This window comes from Thermobia domestica, chromosome 13 (assembly GCF_964235325.1).
Source record: "Thermobia domestica chromosome 13, izTheDome1.hap1.1, whole genome shotgun sequence".
Taxonomy (NCBI): domain Eukaryota; kingdom Metazoa; phylum Arthropoda; class Insecta; order Zygentoma; family Lepismatidae; genus Thermobia; species Thermobia domestica.
This window is the reverse complement of record NC_137466.1, coordinates 38216446-38235459: the sequence shown is the minus strand read 5'-3', so window position 1 is coordinate 38235459 and position 19014 is coordinate 38216446. Positions and strand designations below refer to the sequence as shown.

General features: G+C 35.1%; 1 protein-coding gene across 2 annotated transcripts; it reads left to right on the top strand.

Annotated features, from left to right (window-relative positions):
• Window positions 1-11443: 11443 nt before the first annotated feature.
• Window positions 11444-16519, top strand: LOC145669165 (uncharacterized). 2 transcript variants are annotated; one of them, XM_081737497.1, is made up of 2 exons: window positions 11444-11646; window positions 15704-16519. In XM_081737497.1, exons 1-2 carry the CDS (start codon window positions 11638-11640, stop codon window positions 16394-16396), a joined length of 702 nt encoding a protein of 233 aa, XP_081593623.1. In that variant the 5' UTR covers window positions 11444-11637; the 3' UTR covers window positions 16397-16519. The 2 variants fall into 2 exon arrangements, with proteins under 2 accessions (XP_081593623.1, XP_081593624.1); XM_081737498.1 differs by lacking the exon at window positions 11444-11646 and adding an exon at window positions 13998-14335.
• Window positions 16520-19014: the final 2495 nt, after the last annotated feature.

Below are 19014 nucleotides of genomic sequence, written 5' to 3'. Positions count from 1 at the left end.
GATGACATCGAAAAAGGACAAAGAATTTTAGTGTTTTCAACCAGAGAGCTGAAATCCAAATTGGAATCTGGAAGGACTATTTTCTGTTATGATATACTAGCAGCGTTCACCCCGCTTCGCTGCGGTCACCCCGGAACGCAATAAACTTTGTTACTTAGATAATTTTTACTTTTTCGCTTTCAAATTGCAGTAAATGTTAACATTATAGCGCCTGTCATTTATGTTAACCCGCCGAGTGACACGGTCATGCGGGTTGCATATAAATACGTTTATTTTTATACCTATGATGAACTAACAAAGGAGGACACTTGAATGGTCAATTATCTCAAGACACTGGTAATTAAAAGTTAAAGTGATATGATAAAAACCATCTAGGGTCCAAATCCTAATAACCCCCCAAAAATGAAAGAAATTGGTTCAGCCGTATTAGCGTGATGAGCGGACAAAGGATTTGTACGTTCTCTTTTATATATATAGATTTAAAAGTTGTCCGAAGCAATTTAAGCAGCTCTACACCATTCATGTGGATATGGACAGTACAAGCGAAAGCACTTCTGTTGTCCCAGTGGTTTTTGAACTATTACCTGATAAGACAGAGTATACATATTTGCGGTTATTCACACTTCTGAAAAATTGGGCACCAGAGTGGACCCCAAAGGTAATAAAAGTGGATTTCGAAGCTGCGGCAATCAGTTGTCTTAAAAGAAGTTTCCCTTCGGCAGTGATATCTGGTTGCAGTTTTCATTTTACTCAAAATTTATGGCGAAAGGTGCAGGAACTAGGACTAGCAACTCTTTATAATGACAACGAAGATATACGCCTCCATATTAAAATGTGCGGTGCATTATCTTACATACCAGAAGATAGAGTGGTCAATGACTGGTTGTGCATAATGGAAACTTCGCTGGGAAATGACAAGCTTCAACAATTTTTTGACTATTTTGTTTCTCAGTGGTCGGATAATGACAGAATGCCAATTTCTTTATGAAATATCTACAATCAACGACATCGGACTAATAATCCAGTTGAAGCATGGAAGAGGAAGTTTAATTCAACAGTGCAAACAAGATCCCCAAACGATTTTACATTAATGCAAAAGTTGAAAGAAGAGGCCCAACTTACTGATTTCTTCCTGAGACGCCAAGAGATAGGAGAACCATTACCCAAAAGGAAGAGAAAATACCTCACTGTGGACGACAGAGTGAGAACATTACTTGAGCAGTTAAATTTGGAAGCAGATTTGGTGAAATGTCTGCGGTCCTTAGCCTACACACAGAAGTTTGATTGAAATTTTGGGACAATACGGGTATACCGACAATTGCTTTGTACAGACTCTGACTACTATCAACATATCGTACGACAAAAAAATTTTTGGAGTTAGCAATTGTTATATGTATATATATTCATTACAATCTGTAGGATCTTATATACATTTATAGTTACATAATCATCTGATGAGCTGATGCAGAGAACGGAGATGATGCTGTATAGAAGACAAAGGCTCTTTAAGGGCCACCTTATGCATCCTCTTGCATTGTTTGTTTAATATGTGATCAAACATGACTTCAGGATGTAAACTGTCTCACCTTTTACATATGAGTCTCTATAAACTGATAATACATTGATCTGTTTGTCTTATCTGACACAGGAGTTGGTGCAAAATGGTGGAAATAATGATTAGTACAACAATTATTATAGTGAAAATATCTGGCAATGATGGCTATTTTTAAAATCTGATAAAATATGTCCGTAACACCTTAAAATGCTTTTGTGATATGTATTCTTTAAAATTTACTTTCGGTAATATTGGTCGTGATCTATTTCCTATAATTTAAAATTAGTTGATTTTTCGTGAGTATAAGTAAGTTTTTAGGAGATTATTATTATTATTATTATTATTATTATTATTATTATTATTATTATTATTATTATTATTATTATTATTATTATTATTATTATTATTGTGTTATGCAAGGTGCTACCTTTCTTCCATTCGAGGTCAACTTGTTTTTCTTGCTTGCGCTCAGGACACTTGCGTTCAATGCATGGCCCCCTTACAACAACTTCAAGCATTTAAGTTGAAACTAACAACATTACTAACGCTAATAACTATTAGAAACAAAACCAATACGAAGGAGGAACTAATATGTAATACTACAAATAGGCCTAGCAACAACAAACTAAGTTAATACTTACCGTTAGTTTTACACATCACTACACTCGATATTATAAAATCCCATAGCTGTTAATCATTTCTCACATACATAGACCCCTAGTATTCGATTCCAAATGTTACATGAAAGTATATGTTTCTTCAATAATGTGTTTTGAAACAAGATTGAATAGTATCATGATCAATTGCATCTTACAAGGGAGGGTCAGAAAGTGGTTCCGCTGACGTGAGATCCGAACGAGACAATTGTGTTTCCATTTGATATGTTATAACTAGACGAATCCCAAAATTATACGTGCCACCTGGCGGAATATCGTTGGTTACAACATATTTCGTAATGTAAAAGCTACAAAGCTGGCAGAATAGTTTGAACCGGGTCATTTGTTCGGAAGCGGTTTGGTAAATGGAAAACTCGGCGAACACGTATTCCATCATTTTCAAGGGTATTTTTTGGGGGTAAAAGAGTTTGCCCCAGGGTCCCTCGCAGGGTCCCAGACGAGGTCCAATTCAAACGTTTCAAATAGCAAGGTGGGTTAAGTAGCACATCGCTTGAAAGCTGTTATAAAATTAAAGAAAATGGAGCAAGTCTCGACTCTCTACGACAACCCTGTGAAAAATGGCGGCGGGTCAAAATGTAAACAAAAACTTAATTGAAAAGTCCACGGCCAACTCTATAAATCGGAAACAGTGAGACAACAGGAAACAGGAAAGGATGTGTGACATTATTTTCGAAGTGCAACAATTTAAACTAAAATGTCTTGTCGCAGGGCCACCTTGCCGTTTGAAACTTTTGAGTAAGATCCCGTCTGGGACCCTGCAGGGAGTCCTGGAGGAAAGTCTTTTACCCCAAGAAATGTGACCTTGGAAATGATGGGATAGGTGTTTGCCGAGTTTTCCATTTACCAAACCGTTTCCGCACAAATGATTCGCTTCAAACTATTCTCCCAGGTAATTTTTTGTAGCTTTTACATTACAAAATGTGGTGTAACTAACGATATTCATCCCGGTGGCACGTATAACTTTGAAACAAGATTCATCTAGTTATAACATATCAAATACAAATACAATTGTCTCGTTTGGATCTTAGCGGAGCCATTTCATGACCCTTCCTTGTCAGTTAGTTTAAGCAATGTTGGTTTCGTTACGAATAACATATCATATCAGGCGTTGTAATTTCATGTTTCCATGTAGAAATGTCATTCTTTATCCGGACTGGGATTGCACTTTATGTTGAGATTCCTATGCCTTTAGTGATTCAAGATTGGAACTGTAAATTCTTCATTGGATACCCAAGTCCCCCGACAGAGAAATGTTAATAAATTTAACAAAAACTTTGGAGGAATTGATATATCGTTTTCTTCATTAACGTAGGCGCTCTATTCCAAAGTTTTCTGCCGCAAACTGCGCTCAAAGTGTTGAATTTGGCAGGGAACCTAAGGAAAACGTAAAGAGCAGCAGGAATAGGACGTGCACTATAACAATATTGGCAAATATAACAAATCAGATACTGCACACTGATAACGCCATGAAAAGAGCGGTAATACAGATATGGTAAGGACGTAGGGGCGCACCCACGTGGGAGGTCCACCGGATAGTACCCCCTAGAAATCCAAACTCAACAGAGTACATTTCTACACTTTTTCAATAAAACTATACATGTTTAACAGGTAAATGATTGATGTAGCATAAAAATTTGGTCTTATACTTCATCTGTACTTATTCCCTTATAAAAAAAAGTATCTGCTGAAGTTCTATCATTTCTATTCTAAAAATATAGGTGGAAGTGTTTTACATTTACTATGGTCTTTTCAGGTGCAGAATAATACCCGTTCAATGTTACATAGAAGTAGTGGCTCGTAGTATTGGATCTCCAGGAAAGCTTAGCCCTCTCCCAACTAAATCTTCTGGGTGAGCGCCTGGAGAGGCGTCATACTAATCCGTCGCTGCGGAGAGCATTATGTCATTTATAGATGTCAGTTTCTGTAAACATCCCATATTATAACTTCAACTGTAATATATAATTTGTAAATAACAAAATTGTAGGCTAAAATACTGTCTTCGTCTGATGTTTGATTACAGAAGAAAGTCATCGCATTTGCTAATATTCTGTGGCTGTAATTTCTGATTAGCGATCTGCGCCTTCAAACGTTATTCGTAGACTAGTAATATAAGTACGAGGATTATTTTGTGTGTAATTCTAAAAAATACTACAGGTTCAATAGGACTTATTCGTTGTTTTTCCCCCCCTTATTATCGTTATTATTTTCCTTTGCGTAGAGAATAAGTATAGGGGAGAGCACACATCTCATTTTCCAGGTTTCCAGCATACCATTCATCTCTAGGTGAGGTGGGTTTTACTTATTCGATTTTCATTGGGAACAGCCCTAGTTATTTTGATCATAATTTAAAAATAAGTATTCTCTTTTATCATTAACAAGTCAACAATATAAGATAATACATGCCTCTAAGAAAACTCTAGAAAGATTAATGTATCAGTGTGAATTGAGTTTGGATTGGTTTCTAGAAAATGGCTCTATTGAAGCTTGTTTTTCGCTTGTAACCCTAGCGCGTCACAATTGGCATTGGAAGATTGGGAACTGATTAGGGAATCAGCTGCTGCTTCTTCTAAGACTTTTTCCCAGTTAGTTTTTACGTCAGAATGCTGTCCTCCACATGTTTTTATCTTGTGTCATATCCACAGTGACGTCACACTGCACCATATCGTTCTTAAGGTGGATCACTAGGTGTTCTCGGTGCTATGATAAAAACTGCTTGAATAGTGCGGCGTTGCCAGGTAGTGTTGAGTGTTTACTTATGCCAGATAATAAAGGAAGTAATCATGGAATTCTGCTTGGATACTTACTGAAGAAATTAGTTTTTGACTCTTACCACAGTTCACAGCTAAGTTCCGCTTCTCGAACTGCAACGGTAGAATCCAGGAATTAAACGTAAAAATTTTGCAACAACCCATTATGGCGTTCTGCGCAAGTTTCTTTTCGAAATCTATTTCCTTAAATGTAAATTAATATTTAAATGAAATGTGAAACATAACACGAAAAACGGTCAAATAATATATCTATTTCGTAATAAGATCGTCACTTTAAAGTACATTACACATTCAAATAAATATTTCATAAAATTGAGCACTTATGTCTGTATATGTATATGTAAGATCTAACATCAAGTGCCATCTTGTGTACTCATTGTAAAACGAATCAAATATGTTTCTTTCATTTGTTATCTTTTTCGATATCAGAAGAGACAACCAAATGAATCAGAGTCTTGTGTTGTAGCTAAAGCATAATTTTATCTTATACCACAATATTTAAAATGTGTAACGTTTCATTGCGCAGTAGTTAAGGGAACGAGCTGAAATATGTACTGACTTCCGGGTAGTGATCCACCTTAACACAAACTCCCCACTTGTTTGACCGGCCTCGGACTCTGTTCACTTTCGGTTCTATAGCATCTACTCGCTGAGCCACATATTCCAAAGGTCTTCTTCTTACATACTCAATCATCTCAGTCTACTTTCTTGCAGTTTCTCCTACTATTGGTCTCGCCTTTACTGTTCCCAGGATTACCTCATTTTTAACTTTGTTCTTCCGCGTCACTCCACTGCAAGAACTTCATCACCGCAACATGTGACTTCAGTTTCTGTATCTTCTTCGTCGTCCAACATCCCGCTCCGTATAGTATACACTTCTGTTTTGTAAACCTCTTTCTCGGTACGGAAAAGCAGCACTGGTAGGATTGTCAAGTAGTACATCTGAAAGTAAATAGTATTCTACGAATCTGTAATCTAACAACATTTTTAAACAGTCTAAGCTTAGACCTGGATCCTGGATTGCATAAGAAAAGAACATTAATAATAATAGGCCTAATATATTATTTATATTTAGTGCTCCTGAAATGTCCGCCTCAGTTACGTCATTTCCAAGGACCAATAAAATAACTGGAGTCGCCGTCTGCAACCACAGTCTTTTGTCATCGGTCAGCCAGCAATTGAATTCAGTGATGGAAGAAGGTTGGACTCTATTATGAAAAGAAATCCTCAATCACTTGTTGCACCGTTCAATCATCAGGAAATGTTTTCACTGCTGGAAGTCATCAAGATTCCGGAAAAGATAGTAGTCAGTCGGAGAGATATCGGGAGAATATGGTAGGTAAGGAAGGGTTTCATGGAAAGCCTGCATCATTCTCTGCGTGACATGTAGGCAAACATTGCAGTACAACATGAGGACAACATACATTTCATCGAGTGCAACACTGTAATGATCTGCGTTAATGGTTTCACCTTTCCTGCGACACTCCATAGACCACCATAGCAGCAACAACTATTCTTGTGGCTGGGGAAATAGTTTAGGAAACCGTCCTGGACATTGGTCATGATTCCATCATTATCCTAATAATTTATGATTGCCATACCAGATTCATTTTTCATATGAAGTGACCATTCAATGCAGGAAACTACTCAGGTTATTTCTTACACTCAGAGACCTGCATACCACCAAACGGATATTCTTGTTCGTCGGTGTTAACTCATGTGGCACTCATAAGTTAAACGTTTTCACCTTTTCGATTGGACGAAGCCATCAAAAGACATTGATGTTGTATATGTATAACATGTCTGCAGTGACGCAATCAATTTTCCGAGAGACTGCTACCACAGAGTTCTTGAGCAAATCATCCGAACAAGATGTTAATGTATCCTCACTAGACTTACTTTGCAATGCTAGAACAAAATTTGAAAACCAACGGCACATGATGCATTTATTCGACATTCCTCATCGAAATACACTTTTAATGTTATACACTATTAATGTTTCTTGTGGCTTCCCGTGTAGAATACCCGAATTTGAGTTCTGAAGGAAAAGTGACTCACAATTGAACGAGTGAGTTGAAAAAGGTACACATTCCAAAAAATAGGCAAGCTAAACTGGGATGGTTATATTCATTTTATATGTACCTACACCGCTTGAGAGGAACAAGGAACCCATTCATTAAATTTAGGTCATCTTTACTGAAGTCTACGGGAACGTATGTGTGAAAAATCGAAGATATTTCTGGAATTTTTTCATGTTTCCACCCAGTGTTTGGAAGTTGAGGTTTTTGGAATTTGTTCCTTTTTCAACTCACCCATTCAATTGTGTGTTCTTCATGGCGTGCTTTCATATTTCTTCTCAAAAAATAAAATCACTCTCAGGCAGTTATTCCATGGTATAGTTGGCATATAAAATAGCTACCTTGTGCTAATTAGTATCAATGATGTTAGCAGGGGCTGATTCGGCTGAAAGCTTCCTCTTTTTAGTACAGTGATACCAAAACGGATTTTGTTTTCATGTAGTATGCTCCACTTGTCACTCTTTTATGTAGATATGTTAGACAGGTTTATCTTTTACATAGATAATGTGTCACGAAAAACAAGATTTACATAGACATGTTTAAAGAAAACTTTACTTCTCATAAGCTCTATTCTTACCTCTACATACGCTTTCAGTGGTATATACTGTATTATTATAGTTATATACTGTATTCTTAATCTTTATCAACTCTTTCGTTACCATAGGCATCAAAATTTACCATCTGCGGTTGCAAATAGAGAGCATTAAAAACAAAGTTTATATTATTATTATTATTATTATTATTATTATTATTATTATTTAGCTCCAGTTTGGCAACACTGTTTGCGTGCGCGACCTCGTGTGCGTGGTCTTTGGTTCTATACTCGCTGGGAGCGCTATCATTTTCTAATATTGAACTAGCATCAGGAAACAACTCGGGATTGCATGACTTTTCTGCATGATTTTTTTTTCTTTTAGCGAAAAAAAATAATCAGTATTGGAAATCCTCATATGGGAACTTGAAAACTGAATTAAAACTTAAATTTTAGATTTTTCACTTAATTCCGACGAGAAATAAGTAAGTGCTATATATGACACACTTACAACTTACAAAGAACATGCCAGATGACACCAAAATCTTTTATTCGTGCACGTCAATATCTCACACAGCAGACAAAACAGTTTAGCTTTTGTTAAATCACAAAAAGCTAAACTGAAAACAGGGTATGTGCCATATATGGCACGGCATGCGGTAAGGGGTTAAGAGGTACCGAATTCCAATCCAGAAAGCCAGAAATAATGGTGCCTGGAAGTCGATGTGCTTGCACTCATTCATCACCCAGTTGAACATGAGTTATCTGGCTGGTCAGTTAGTCATAGCTATAGCATCAGGAAGTTTAATTTGTTACTTCTTAGCTAATTTCACGAGTATTTCACTACTGTGTAGCTAAAGAAAACTGAAAAGAATCGAAATTCTTTCTTGTCTGTCTCACCGGTAATTCACCTCAACTCTATGTACTGAAATAAATTACTAAAGTTCGTGTCATAAAAAGCACATGAAGTACACTGGCCGATCATATGGCCCACATTTGAGCCTTTGATGTCACATAGTATTTGGTGGATAGGCAATTATTAGTGCTCCCCATGACATTTTCTGGCTATGCCACAGTATTGCAGTAATTATTGCATTTGGGAAATTTGTAATTATTATGTGCTGGCACTGTTTAGAAGTTTGTCCTTTGAGATCTATACTATTATATATAAGTGACAACTTGCTACTAACGAAAGAAAATAGAATTTGGACGAGAAACTCTCCTGTCATGGAAAAAAAAAGATAAGAAATAATTTTTAAAATAGGTATCTTAGGTGCGGTTAAAGGGAATTATTATTTATTTATTTATTTTTGTGAAGAATACAGTATCTCACATAGGTTGTTTAACTTGACATACGAGGTTCTCATTAAAAATAATTGAACTTGTATTCCAGTGGCTTTTTTTTTTTTTTTTTAAGAAAATTACAATCCTAAATAGGAAAAGGAGGGTAATTTCTATCTTACAAATTTTGATTTTTTTTTTTTTTTTTTTTGTTAAGTTGCCAAATGTGAAGATTCGCTCAAGTTAGAGATGTGAAATTCGATATTTAACGTCTTCAGAAAAGAAAGTAATTAAAAATATTCGATATTTAGTCATTAAAAATAAGAAAATACATGTTTCGACAATTATGCTTCTAATGGGGGAAGGAAACAATTTCTATAATATACAAAATTCCGATTCTTTATACAGAAAAGCTTCATGTGTATAGTATTCGTTTAAGTTGGAGATAAGAAGTTTGGTACATAAACTTCTAATTGAAATAAATCGAAAACGTGTTACACCCTTTACAAAACTTCGGCTCCTAAAAGAAACAATTTCTAGTACTGAATTTTCAGTTCCTTATTCCGAAAATGCTTACTATCAGTATTTGCTCATATTGGAAGAGTGAAATTCGACATATACGTATATACAAATAATCAAGAAGATGTGTTACAGCGTTTTCAACATTTCCGCTTCTGAAAGGAAAAAGAGGGACAATTTTTACAATATTCAAATTTCCAGTTTTATATTCATTCAATATTTATTCTTTTCGTGTGAAGAATGAGAGTTACAATTTGCTCTATTATATGCATTAGTATTTTGTTTAGTAAACCTGTCTAATGAAACATCTAAGAGTCAAACCCCATTGGAGGGGCAGGGAGTCGTTTTGAGGGTGGGTTCCCATTTTCCCACAGTGGGTATATTCCTGTGTGAACATCTCAAGATAATAACTGCCACCGTATTCCTTTTTCTTCCGTTCTTAATCAAATATAAGAGAATCCTAAGACACGTACTTAACTATCCTAAATTAAAAGCCTAAATACCAAATTTCCTGTCTCCAACTTCAAGATATTTCGAGATATGGATATCTTGTTGTAATAACTGGAGCCCGAAATCTTGTTTTCTTCCCTCCTAGATCAATTTCTTCTCTTTTAAAAAAGCTTAAATACGTCTTTTAATATTTTAAATGAAGAATCAAACCATGAAATTTCACATCTGTAGCCTTAAGAAATTCTGAGATATGGATTACAATAACTAAAAGTTCTATCTGCCCTGCCTCTTTGGCTTTCCGAAAATTCTTTCTTAGTAATATCACGTGTCACATCGTACGTACTGTACAAATTTCAAGTTCCCAGCTTAAGCACTTTAGCTTAGGTAATGGTTAGTCAATCAAAACTTCTACTTTTTTTATATAGAAAGATATTTCGATAATGAGCAAGCTTTTTCAGAAATAAAAAGGTAGTAGAATGTTTTTTGTTGATAATAGTAAAATATTTCAAAAACATTTGTTGGTAACAGTAATTTTGTAAGTATGTTATTTTCTGCCTTTCGTTGAATTTTGCATTATTTCTTGGGTTTTAGCAGTGTTCCAATTATTTTGTACTTTCTAGTTTTGGTTTATTATTTTATGTTTTCTAGCTCATTTTAAAACTATTTATAAAGAGTACCTCAAAAGTTACAAAAGAGTTATAACTGTGAAATCCTTTTTATTATCATTAGTTTCCATTGATATTTCACAGACTTAGAGGCCAAGGATGGAGGATTGTTTACACTTGTGTATGGAATATAATCCAGATAGGGGTCTTTGAGTTGCTGTATTGTGTATGTGTATGTAAACAAACTACAAACAATACAGCAACTCAAGGACAATATTCGTGCAGAAATACGGGCACTCGGACCAGAAACGTTGAACTCTGTCATGTGCCACACATGGCCTGTATATTTGAGACCCATAATAGCAGATACCTAGATGAAATTATATTCCACACATAAGTGTAAACAATCCCCCATCCTTGATCTTTAAATCTGTGAAATATCAATGGAAACTAATGATAAATAAAAAAGGTTTTTATATTTGTAACTTCGAGATGACTTTTGGCCCACCCAACATTGTTTTTTGAAGTCAGTTATGATTTCCTGTTTTAAAAGTTTCTTTCAAATAATAATAACAATAATAATAATAATAATAATAATAATAATAATAATAATAATAATAATAATAATAATAATAATAATAATAATAATAAAGAAATTAAAAATGAGACTTTTGTTAAATAACCAATGATACAATTACTAAAATGTAGGAACACTTAGATATCCGCCTACGAAAAAAATGAGTGACTTTATTTTCAGTAAGCAAAAGAAGAATCATATACAAAATGAAATGGTTGGCAATTCTAAGCAGAGGAAATTAAAGTTTTATTCAATGTATAGCAACATTCCTTCTCGATACAAACAAGAACCATGATTACCATATATGCAGATATTGAACATATAAATGTGTACATTAAAATGTATATTCTTGTTTTCTTGCATTAATATTGGAGAAGTGCTAATAAGGAAATAATTGTTGTTATATTACTTGCCACAATCTACAGCAACTTTTACTTCTGCAGAAATATTGGAATACTTTTGATGAATGAGAGCAAATTATGTGAGAGGAATTCCACGTGTTATCATATATGATTTGTACTTGTATAAATAGACAAAATATTATTGAATCTGTATCAGTTACCTCCATAGCAATTGCACATACATAGTCACCACGATGAAGTTGGTAAGAATATAGTTCTTTTAACATATCTTAGAATTACGTGAAAAAAAAAATACACACAAAATTAGCTTGTTATAACAGTAAATGCTAAGTAAGTAAGTATTTGCGTATTATTTTATTAATTGGAAATTTCGAATGATCTTCATATATGAAAACAAAGTGGCACGAATACACCTAGAACACAATAGTCAGCCTTCTTTACATGTAACATGTGCGTCACAGCTAGGACTAGAGATGCCACGAGAGATGTTAGGAGTGTATGTCTCACCGTAGGAGAATACTAACAATTTGTCAGAATATTTCGGGAATACGAGATTCCTCACATCAAAATAAGAAAAAAGTTCATAGGGACCTATGGTCGGAAGTGCATAGTTTTCGTAGCTATAGGGTGCCGAAAACGTTAAAAAAAAATGAACTTTAAAGGCCTATATAGTTCCACTACTATAGCACAGATCGGGTCGAGACATCACTGAGGAACTACTATGTGAATTATCCAAATATCCATCTTTCAGAACTTCCGGTACTTCCACAATCATTTCTAAAGACGCTGTTTGAGAGTACTTAATCACTCTCCACCTACCTCTAAACATTGGTGAGCAGGTACTAGAGCATTTTTATACATGGGTATCTGGGTAGTTCAGATACTAGTTCCTCAGTGATGTCTTGACCCGACTACGATAGGTCCCATAATAATGGAGCTATCGACTTTTAAAGTTCACTTGTTTCACGTTTTCGGCACCCTATAACTCCGAAACTATCCTTTTTTGAGCACAGGTGTATATGAACTTTTTTTCTTATTTTGATTTGAAAAATCTGTTCTCAAAATATTGTAACACCCTGTATATACACCCTGTTACTTAACGATATATATTTTGCATATATAGTACGTAGATACTTTCAAATATCTAGGATCAGTATTAACAGAGGAAAATCATATTCACGGAGAAATTAAATGTCGACTAAAAGCAGGGAATTCGTGTTACTATTCGGTTCAAAATCTCTTGTCGTCGCGAATTCTGTCGAGGAATTTGAAACTTAAAATATACAAAACGATAATCATGCCTGTTGTTCTGTATGGCTGTGAAACATGGTCACTTACTCTGAGGGAAGAACATAGACTGAAAGTATTTGAGAACAAGATCCTGAGACGAATATTCGGACCCAAGAGGAACGGGAATGGGGAATGGCGGAAACTTCATAACCAGGAACTACATAAGTTATATGGTTTACCCAACATTGTTAGGGTCGTCAAGTCTAGGAGGCTTAGGTGGGCGGGTCATGTAGCTAGAATAGAAGAAAGTAGAAACGCTTTCAAAGTCTTGAGTGGAAGACCAATCGGAAAACGACCATTAATAAGACCTAGGCGCAGATGGGAGGACAATATTAAGATGGATCTCGCAGAAATTTGAGTACAAAGTAGAAAGTGGATGCTGTTAGCTAAGGATAGAAGTCAGTGGAGAGCTTTTGTGAACGCGGCATTGAACCTCCGGGTTCCATAGGCCATATAGTTAGTTAGTTAGTTTATATAGTACGTAGAGAAGTCATCAACTTGATCAGATTGACTACGAACGACATATTTTTCCATGCGATAAAAATTTGATTTTCTGGTATACTATGCAACAACATCCATTTTCAGGCATATTCTTTTCCTCAACTCGATACGATGTTTCGGTTGATAAATATATCTTATTTTAGGACGATATTATAATTATACGAAAATAAAAGTATACGAGTTAATCATAATTTTAGGCTGCGTCTTATTAATTATACACTTACAATGTCGTCTTGCTGTGTCATAGTGGAAAGCTTCAGCAGTAGGGCCTAGTAACTTCAGAACCAGTTTTTTTCTTAATAGGTAGGGTGGTTATCGTACAACAACCATTTTTGAATTTACAAAAAAAAAAAAAAGTGTTTTTATCGATTTTCTCGAAAACTGCTCATGAGGATTTACACTGACCCATTTACTTTCATTTCACTTAATGAGGCCTATCTTTTGGTGTATGTCTCGTCTTTGGACATCTTTTCTCGTTACACACTAATAACATTGCAGAATTTATTTAGAAATATGCAGTGCAGCCAGAACGCCAATTTACACTGGATAATGAACATTAGCAATGTAAATAAAAACGGAAGTGAAAATAAGTCGGCGAGAACCAGGGGCACACCCAAGGGGGGTCCACCGCGTCTGGAGTCCCCTCAGGAAAAGATATCGTTTATCGACTAAGATTTTTGGATTTTCTTTACACAACTTAACTTCAACCTAATACATTATGTGATAGTGTTAAGTAGCTCACTGCCAAGACAGATTTAAAAAAAAAAAAGAAAAAAGAAAAGAAAAAAAACATGATAAAAAAATATGGATAAGACAGACACACACTAAACGGTGTTATTCGAATCCTGTACTATTTCAGTGGGGGAATGTGTTGGGAAACAGATTTAAAGAAAAAAAAACTAATGGATAAGATAATCTGTGGTTAAATGAATTTTAAAAAGATGAACTATTAAAATGTTTTGTTCAAATAACTTGGCCTAAGGGACAAGATAAACAAAAGAACAAGGCCTCTTAATTGTGAAAACCATGATAAAGTGGGGGATATAAGGAGAATCCAGGCTGGCTAAAGGAGGGAAGCAGCCAAAGACGAAGGAAAAGTTATTCAGCCATGTGGGTGAGAGGATTCCACCTAACATTCATGTAAGACCTTTTCTGTCTTTGTAAAATCTAAGTTAGAGAAGAATCTGAGCCAAGTAAGTTCTCTCGTGTATAATATTTTGTGTTTACGAAATTTTCTTTATTTCAATGTAATTTTATTGTGTTTTTGCATTCTCATATACTCTCTCTCAGTGTTAATAAAGTTGCTTGCTCAAGTATAATTCCTGGTTCTTTTACTTACTTCCTCAGAGAAGAGATAAGAACCATTAATTTTAGATTGACTTTAGTAGAATGCTGACTACCGATACTCAAGAATGTTGAATTAACGTTTTTATTAATCATTAGCAATTACTTATCGTCTTTCCCGATGCAGAATAAGACAGGTCCAATATTACATAGGAGGCTACGGTGGTTCACTGGCAGAGCGTTCAACTCTGGTGCATGTGGTCCTGGGTTCGATCCCAGCTCGCGCCAAGTGAACTTTGTGATGAACATACACCGTATGCATGGATTTTCTTGCAGTTCTCCTGCTTCCTCCTACTTTCTTCATTCCACCATTTTATTTCATTTCTCATCATCGCTGTCTCCTTTAGCGTAGCCAGCGTACCGTGGGACGTTAAACTTAAAAATTTCATTTTCAATATTACATAGACGTATTGGATTCCCCCTAAAATACTTTAGACCCCTATTAGCAAACATTTCTAGTTGAGCGTCTGGCCAGGACTATATAAAATACCATCCCGGAAACACATAATAATGAAAACTACTGAAAAATCTCTGCTAGGATTGGTGACCAAGTGACTCGAACCCGAGACATCCTCATTACGAAATAAATACACTAGCTACTTATTTTAAAGTACACCTGAACCGAGACTCCCTTCTTTTCATATTTTTTAAAGATAATCTTTCTGTTCCATAATCTAGATAGCACAGATCTAACACGAACACAGAAACTTTGTTGACAGATAAAATACCCGGTCCTTGCAATAACAAATTACAACCATGACATGACTACTTGATTATTTAAGAATATTAAACAGTGTTTGCGATGTATGCAAACTAAAATAGCACATTCTTTTCTGAGAGTTTGAAGTGAAGTAAGAATGTTTCACGCTAACTGCACCTCAGGTATGTAACTCTAATTACGTAAATCACTATCTAAGGAATACATAACAAGGGAAGAATAAACTTTAGTGTGTTTAATTTAATTTGGGAATGTTTTCTAGATATTATCTTAGAAGTTAATCAGTCATAATTTAGAAACCAAATCATATTTATGTAATATAATTCACAAATATTCGTAATAATTTCAAATAACTGTCTGCTTAAAATTATGTAGCTTAATTGTAACGATAGTTAGCTAAAATATCTCCTGTAAGTAAATGTATTTCGTATATTTTAATTTTACAGATAGTGTTCTCTGCTCTTATGGCCATGGTCAGTGCTGGTGGACTTCCGCAACCAGCGACCGTCCCAGCAGGACTACCTTCAGGCCAATGCAATAACTTCCCATTCTGTGGTCCCGTGCCTCAAGAAGCAATCAATTTCCGAAGAGTTCCTTCCCAACCAGCAGTCACTGCTCTTTCTCTGGCTGGTATTGCAGCTCTTGGATCTAGGACTCCTCCAGTGAGTGGACCAGGTCAACCTTACAATCCACGACAAGGTCCTCCACCTTCAGATAACATACGACCCCCTACGTACTCACAACCTTCAGCTATCTCCCAGCCAACTGCTTACTCTCAACCTTCTGTTTATCCTCAACAAACTGCTTATTCTCAATCAAGTAGCTACAGACCACAACAACCACAATCTACTGGCCCACAAGCTGCCAGCTACCCTGCTTCTTTGACTGCAGATGAGTGTCCCAATTTCCCGTTCTGTGGACCAACTCCAAAGGAAGCTCTGAACTACAGAACTACAACTCCGGCTCCTGTCATTCCTGCTGGTACTTGGGGCTCATCAGCAGCAACTGGTACCTGGGGTGCTAGTGGAGCACGTCCTGCTGCTACTTGGGGCGCCAGTGCAGTACGTCCAGCTAGTACTTGGGGTGCTAGCCCAGCACCTTCTAGTACTTGGGGAGCTAGTGGAGTCTATCAAGGTTGATTTCGTTTTGAAATCGAAAATTGTCCTGAGATTAATCTGATTATTTAAAAAAAATCATCGAGGTGCAACAAAGATTTAACTTAGAGGAAACTGCTATATATTTTATTTATTAATAAAGCACTAGTTCGAAGATGAACCATCTTTTTCCTTAAACTTTCAACAAAAATATATGCTAAATGTATTGTATCATGTATTTAGCAATACTGTACATAATGGCCCAAAAGTAGGTATACAGTATCGTACCGATCAGCTCATTGTATTTTATATAATTTCTTATTGTTATCCATTAGGTAGACTTAGCTTCTTCATTATTTGTTCTTAATGTCTTTTTACTTACGCCTTAATCTCGGAACAGCCGAAGCAAATAAATCCATAAACTAGAATGTTATACTTGATCAATGTAGGGGTGTATACCTACTTTTGGGCCATTCTGTATATTAAATCAATGTAATGCTAAATCGCATTCTTTAGATTATTAATTATTAGTTTGGAAGAAGCTGAATATATTAACATATATTGAAGCAGCATATTACATGATTGATTTATTAAGACAAAACTACTTATATTAAAAGGAATTTTAGTAACCTTTCCATTATAGAGGAAAAATAAAGTGGTTTGGAAAAGTACAAATTTACAAACTATAAGCATAAGTGCTTGTGTTATTATTTGATTTGTGGTCCGAGAAATATGAAGTTTAAAACTATGCAGTACTAATTAGTGGACCCATCCTGAGTTCTCACACGCAACTTCCGATTACTATCTTTATGTACTAAAACTGTTCAAGAAGCCCAATCAAAATTTTTGGTGAAAATACGTTATTTGCTCTTTTAATATCCAATTTATGTTGTACATTTGAGAGTATCTGAAATGCTGACGGTATAGAAGTTCAGGAACATTTTACCAAGATATGCTATTTATGTAAGTCTGTTGCTGATAACAACGTTTCATACATTGAAATCCATAGAATGTGAAGAATAATAAGGTTGGCTGCAATATGAAACTAGGCGTAATACAGGTGTGTTATACATGTGAAAATAAAGAAAACGTTGAGGAATCGAATACAAGAAGAAATAAAACAAAATAAATGCAATTTTATTGTCGGTAAAATAGTATAAAGTATATTACACTTTATTAAAGATGAAATATGTAAATAAATATTAGTACAAAGACTTGAAGTTATAAAACAAAAGAATACTGTAATACATCTGAGAAACAAAAGATTACAAAACAGTACTGTTTATCCACATAATTACTAGTGCAATTAGGTATCATTCATTCTTTAGAACAAACTGTTTATGCATTGGAGAAACTCATTCATTACTAATAATTATTAATACACACACACACACACACATATATATATATATATATATATGTATGTATGTATGTATATTTATATATATCGCATTGCTATTCTAAAGTTTAAGAAAGAATACTTACATTGTGATGCAAACTGTCGCCTCAGTTACATCATAATTTGGATGGATCACTGGATAACAGCTACAACCTGAAAGAAAAGGAAAGAAAATTAATATGTAAAACGCATATAATATGTTTCTTGATAATGTTTTCGTATGTGAATTTATACGATTATATGTATTATGTATTATGTATATGTATTATGTGTCTGTGTTCTGTGCTTATTTGTTTTCTTTGAGGCTTACAGTGTGTAATAATAACTTGATTTGTGATCAGTTTTGTTGGCAATTTTTAGCCTTATTATTATATCTAAGCCTATTATGATTATTGTATGTTCGATTCCTTTGAGTACGAAATCTAAAATCTGCTCATAATGATAGAAGATGCATCGAAATATCATGTTTCTCCATCGCAGTGTTGACGAGAGGTGCGTAACAAAGATAATATCTTTTTTGTAATCGGTTACTACATGAACTAAAATATGTATAATACATCTGTAACTCTTGTTCCGTTACAGAATTTTTCTCCCTGAGATGCTACCTCCCAGTTTATGTTACTAGCAGAATAACCGTTTTTAGCACGGGAGAATACATTTCATTTTGGATGTAAAGGGCACCAAACTGTTATCAATCAACTTATGAATCCCAAAAACTATGAATTCGACACTAATATTGGTCATTTTCAATTACTTTTGCATGACACCATCTCCGCCTTAGAAATATTAATGAGGGCTGAATTTCGATTTAAACTTTATCGAAAGTGTCACTGTTCATCTCAGCGACCACGAAAAGTATAGATTCGACACTAATATCGGTCATTTTCGATCATTTTTATATATATATATCTCCCTCTCCCCCAAGTTGCAGAGCTGAATTTGAATTTAAACGGCATCAGAAGTACCATTGTTTATCTTAGCGACTATGGATTCGACATTAATATCTTTCATTTTCGGTCATTTTTATACACCTCTCCCTCCCCGAAATTACACCTTCAAAGTCAAATGATAAAAACCATCCGAAATAATATTGTTTAGTAATCAGTTACCGTATGAGGTAAAATGTGAATAATCCATCTGTAACTGTTTGTTCCGCTACAGAATCTTTCTCCCTCAGATGCTACCTCCTAGTATATATGTTACTAACAGCATACCCATTCTTCGCACTACTTTCAGTGGAAAGTACGTTTGAAACCTCATCTAT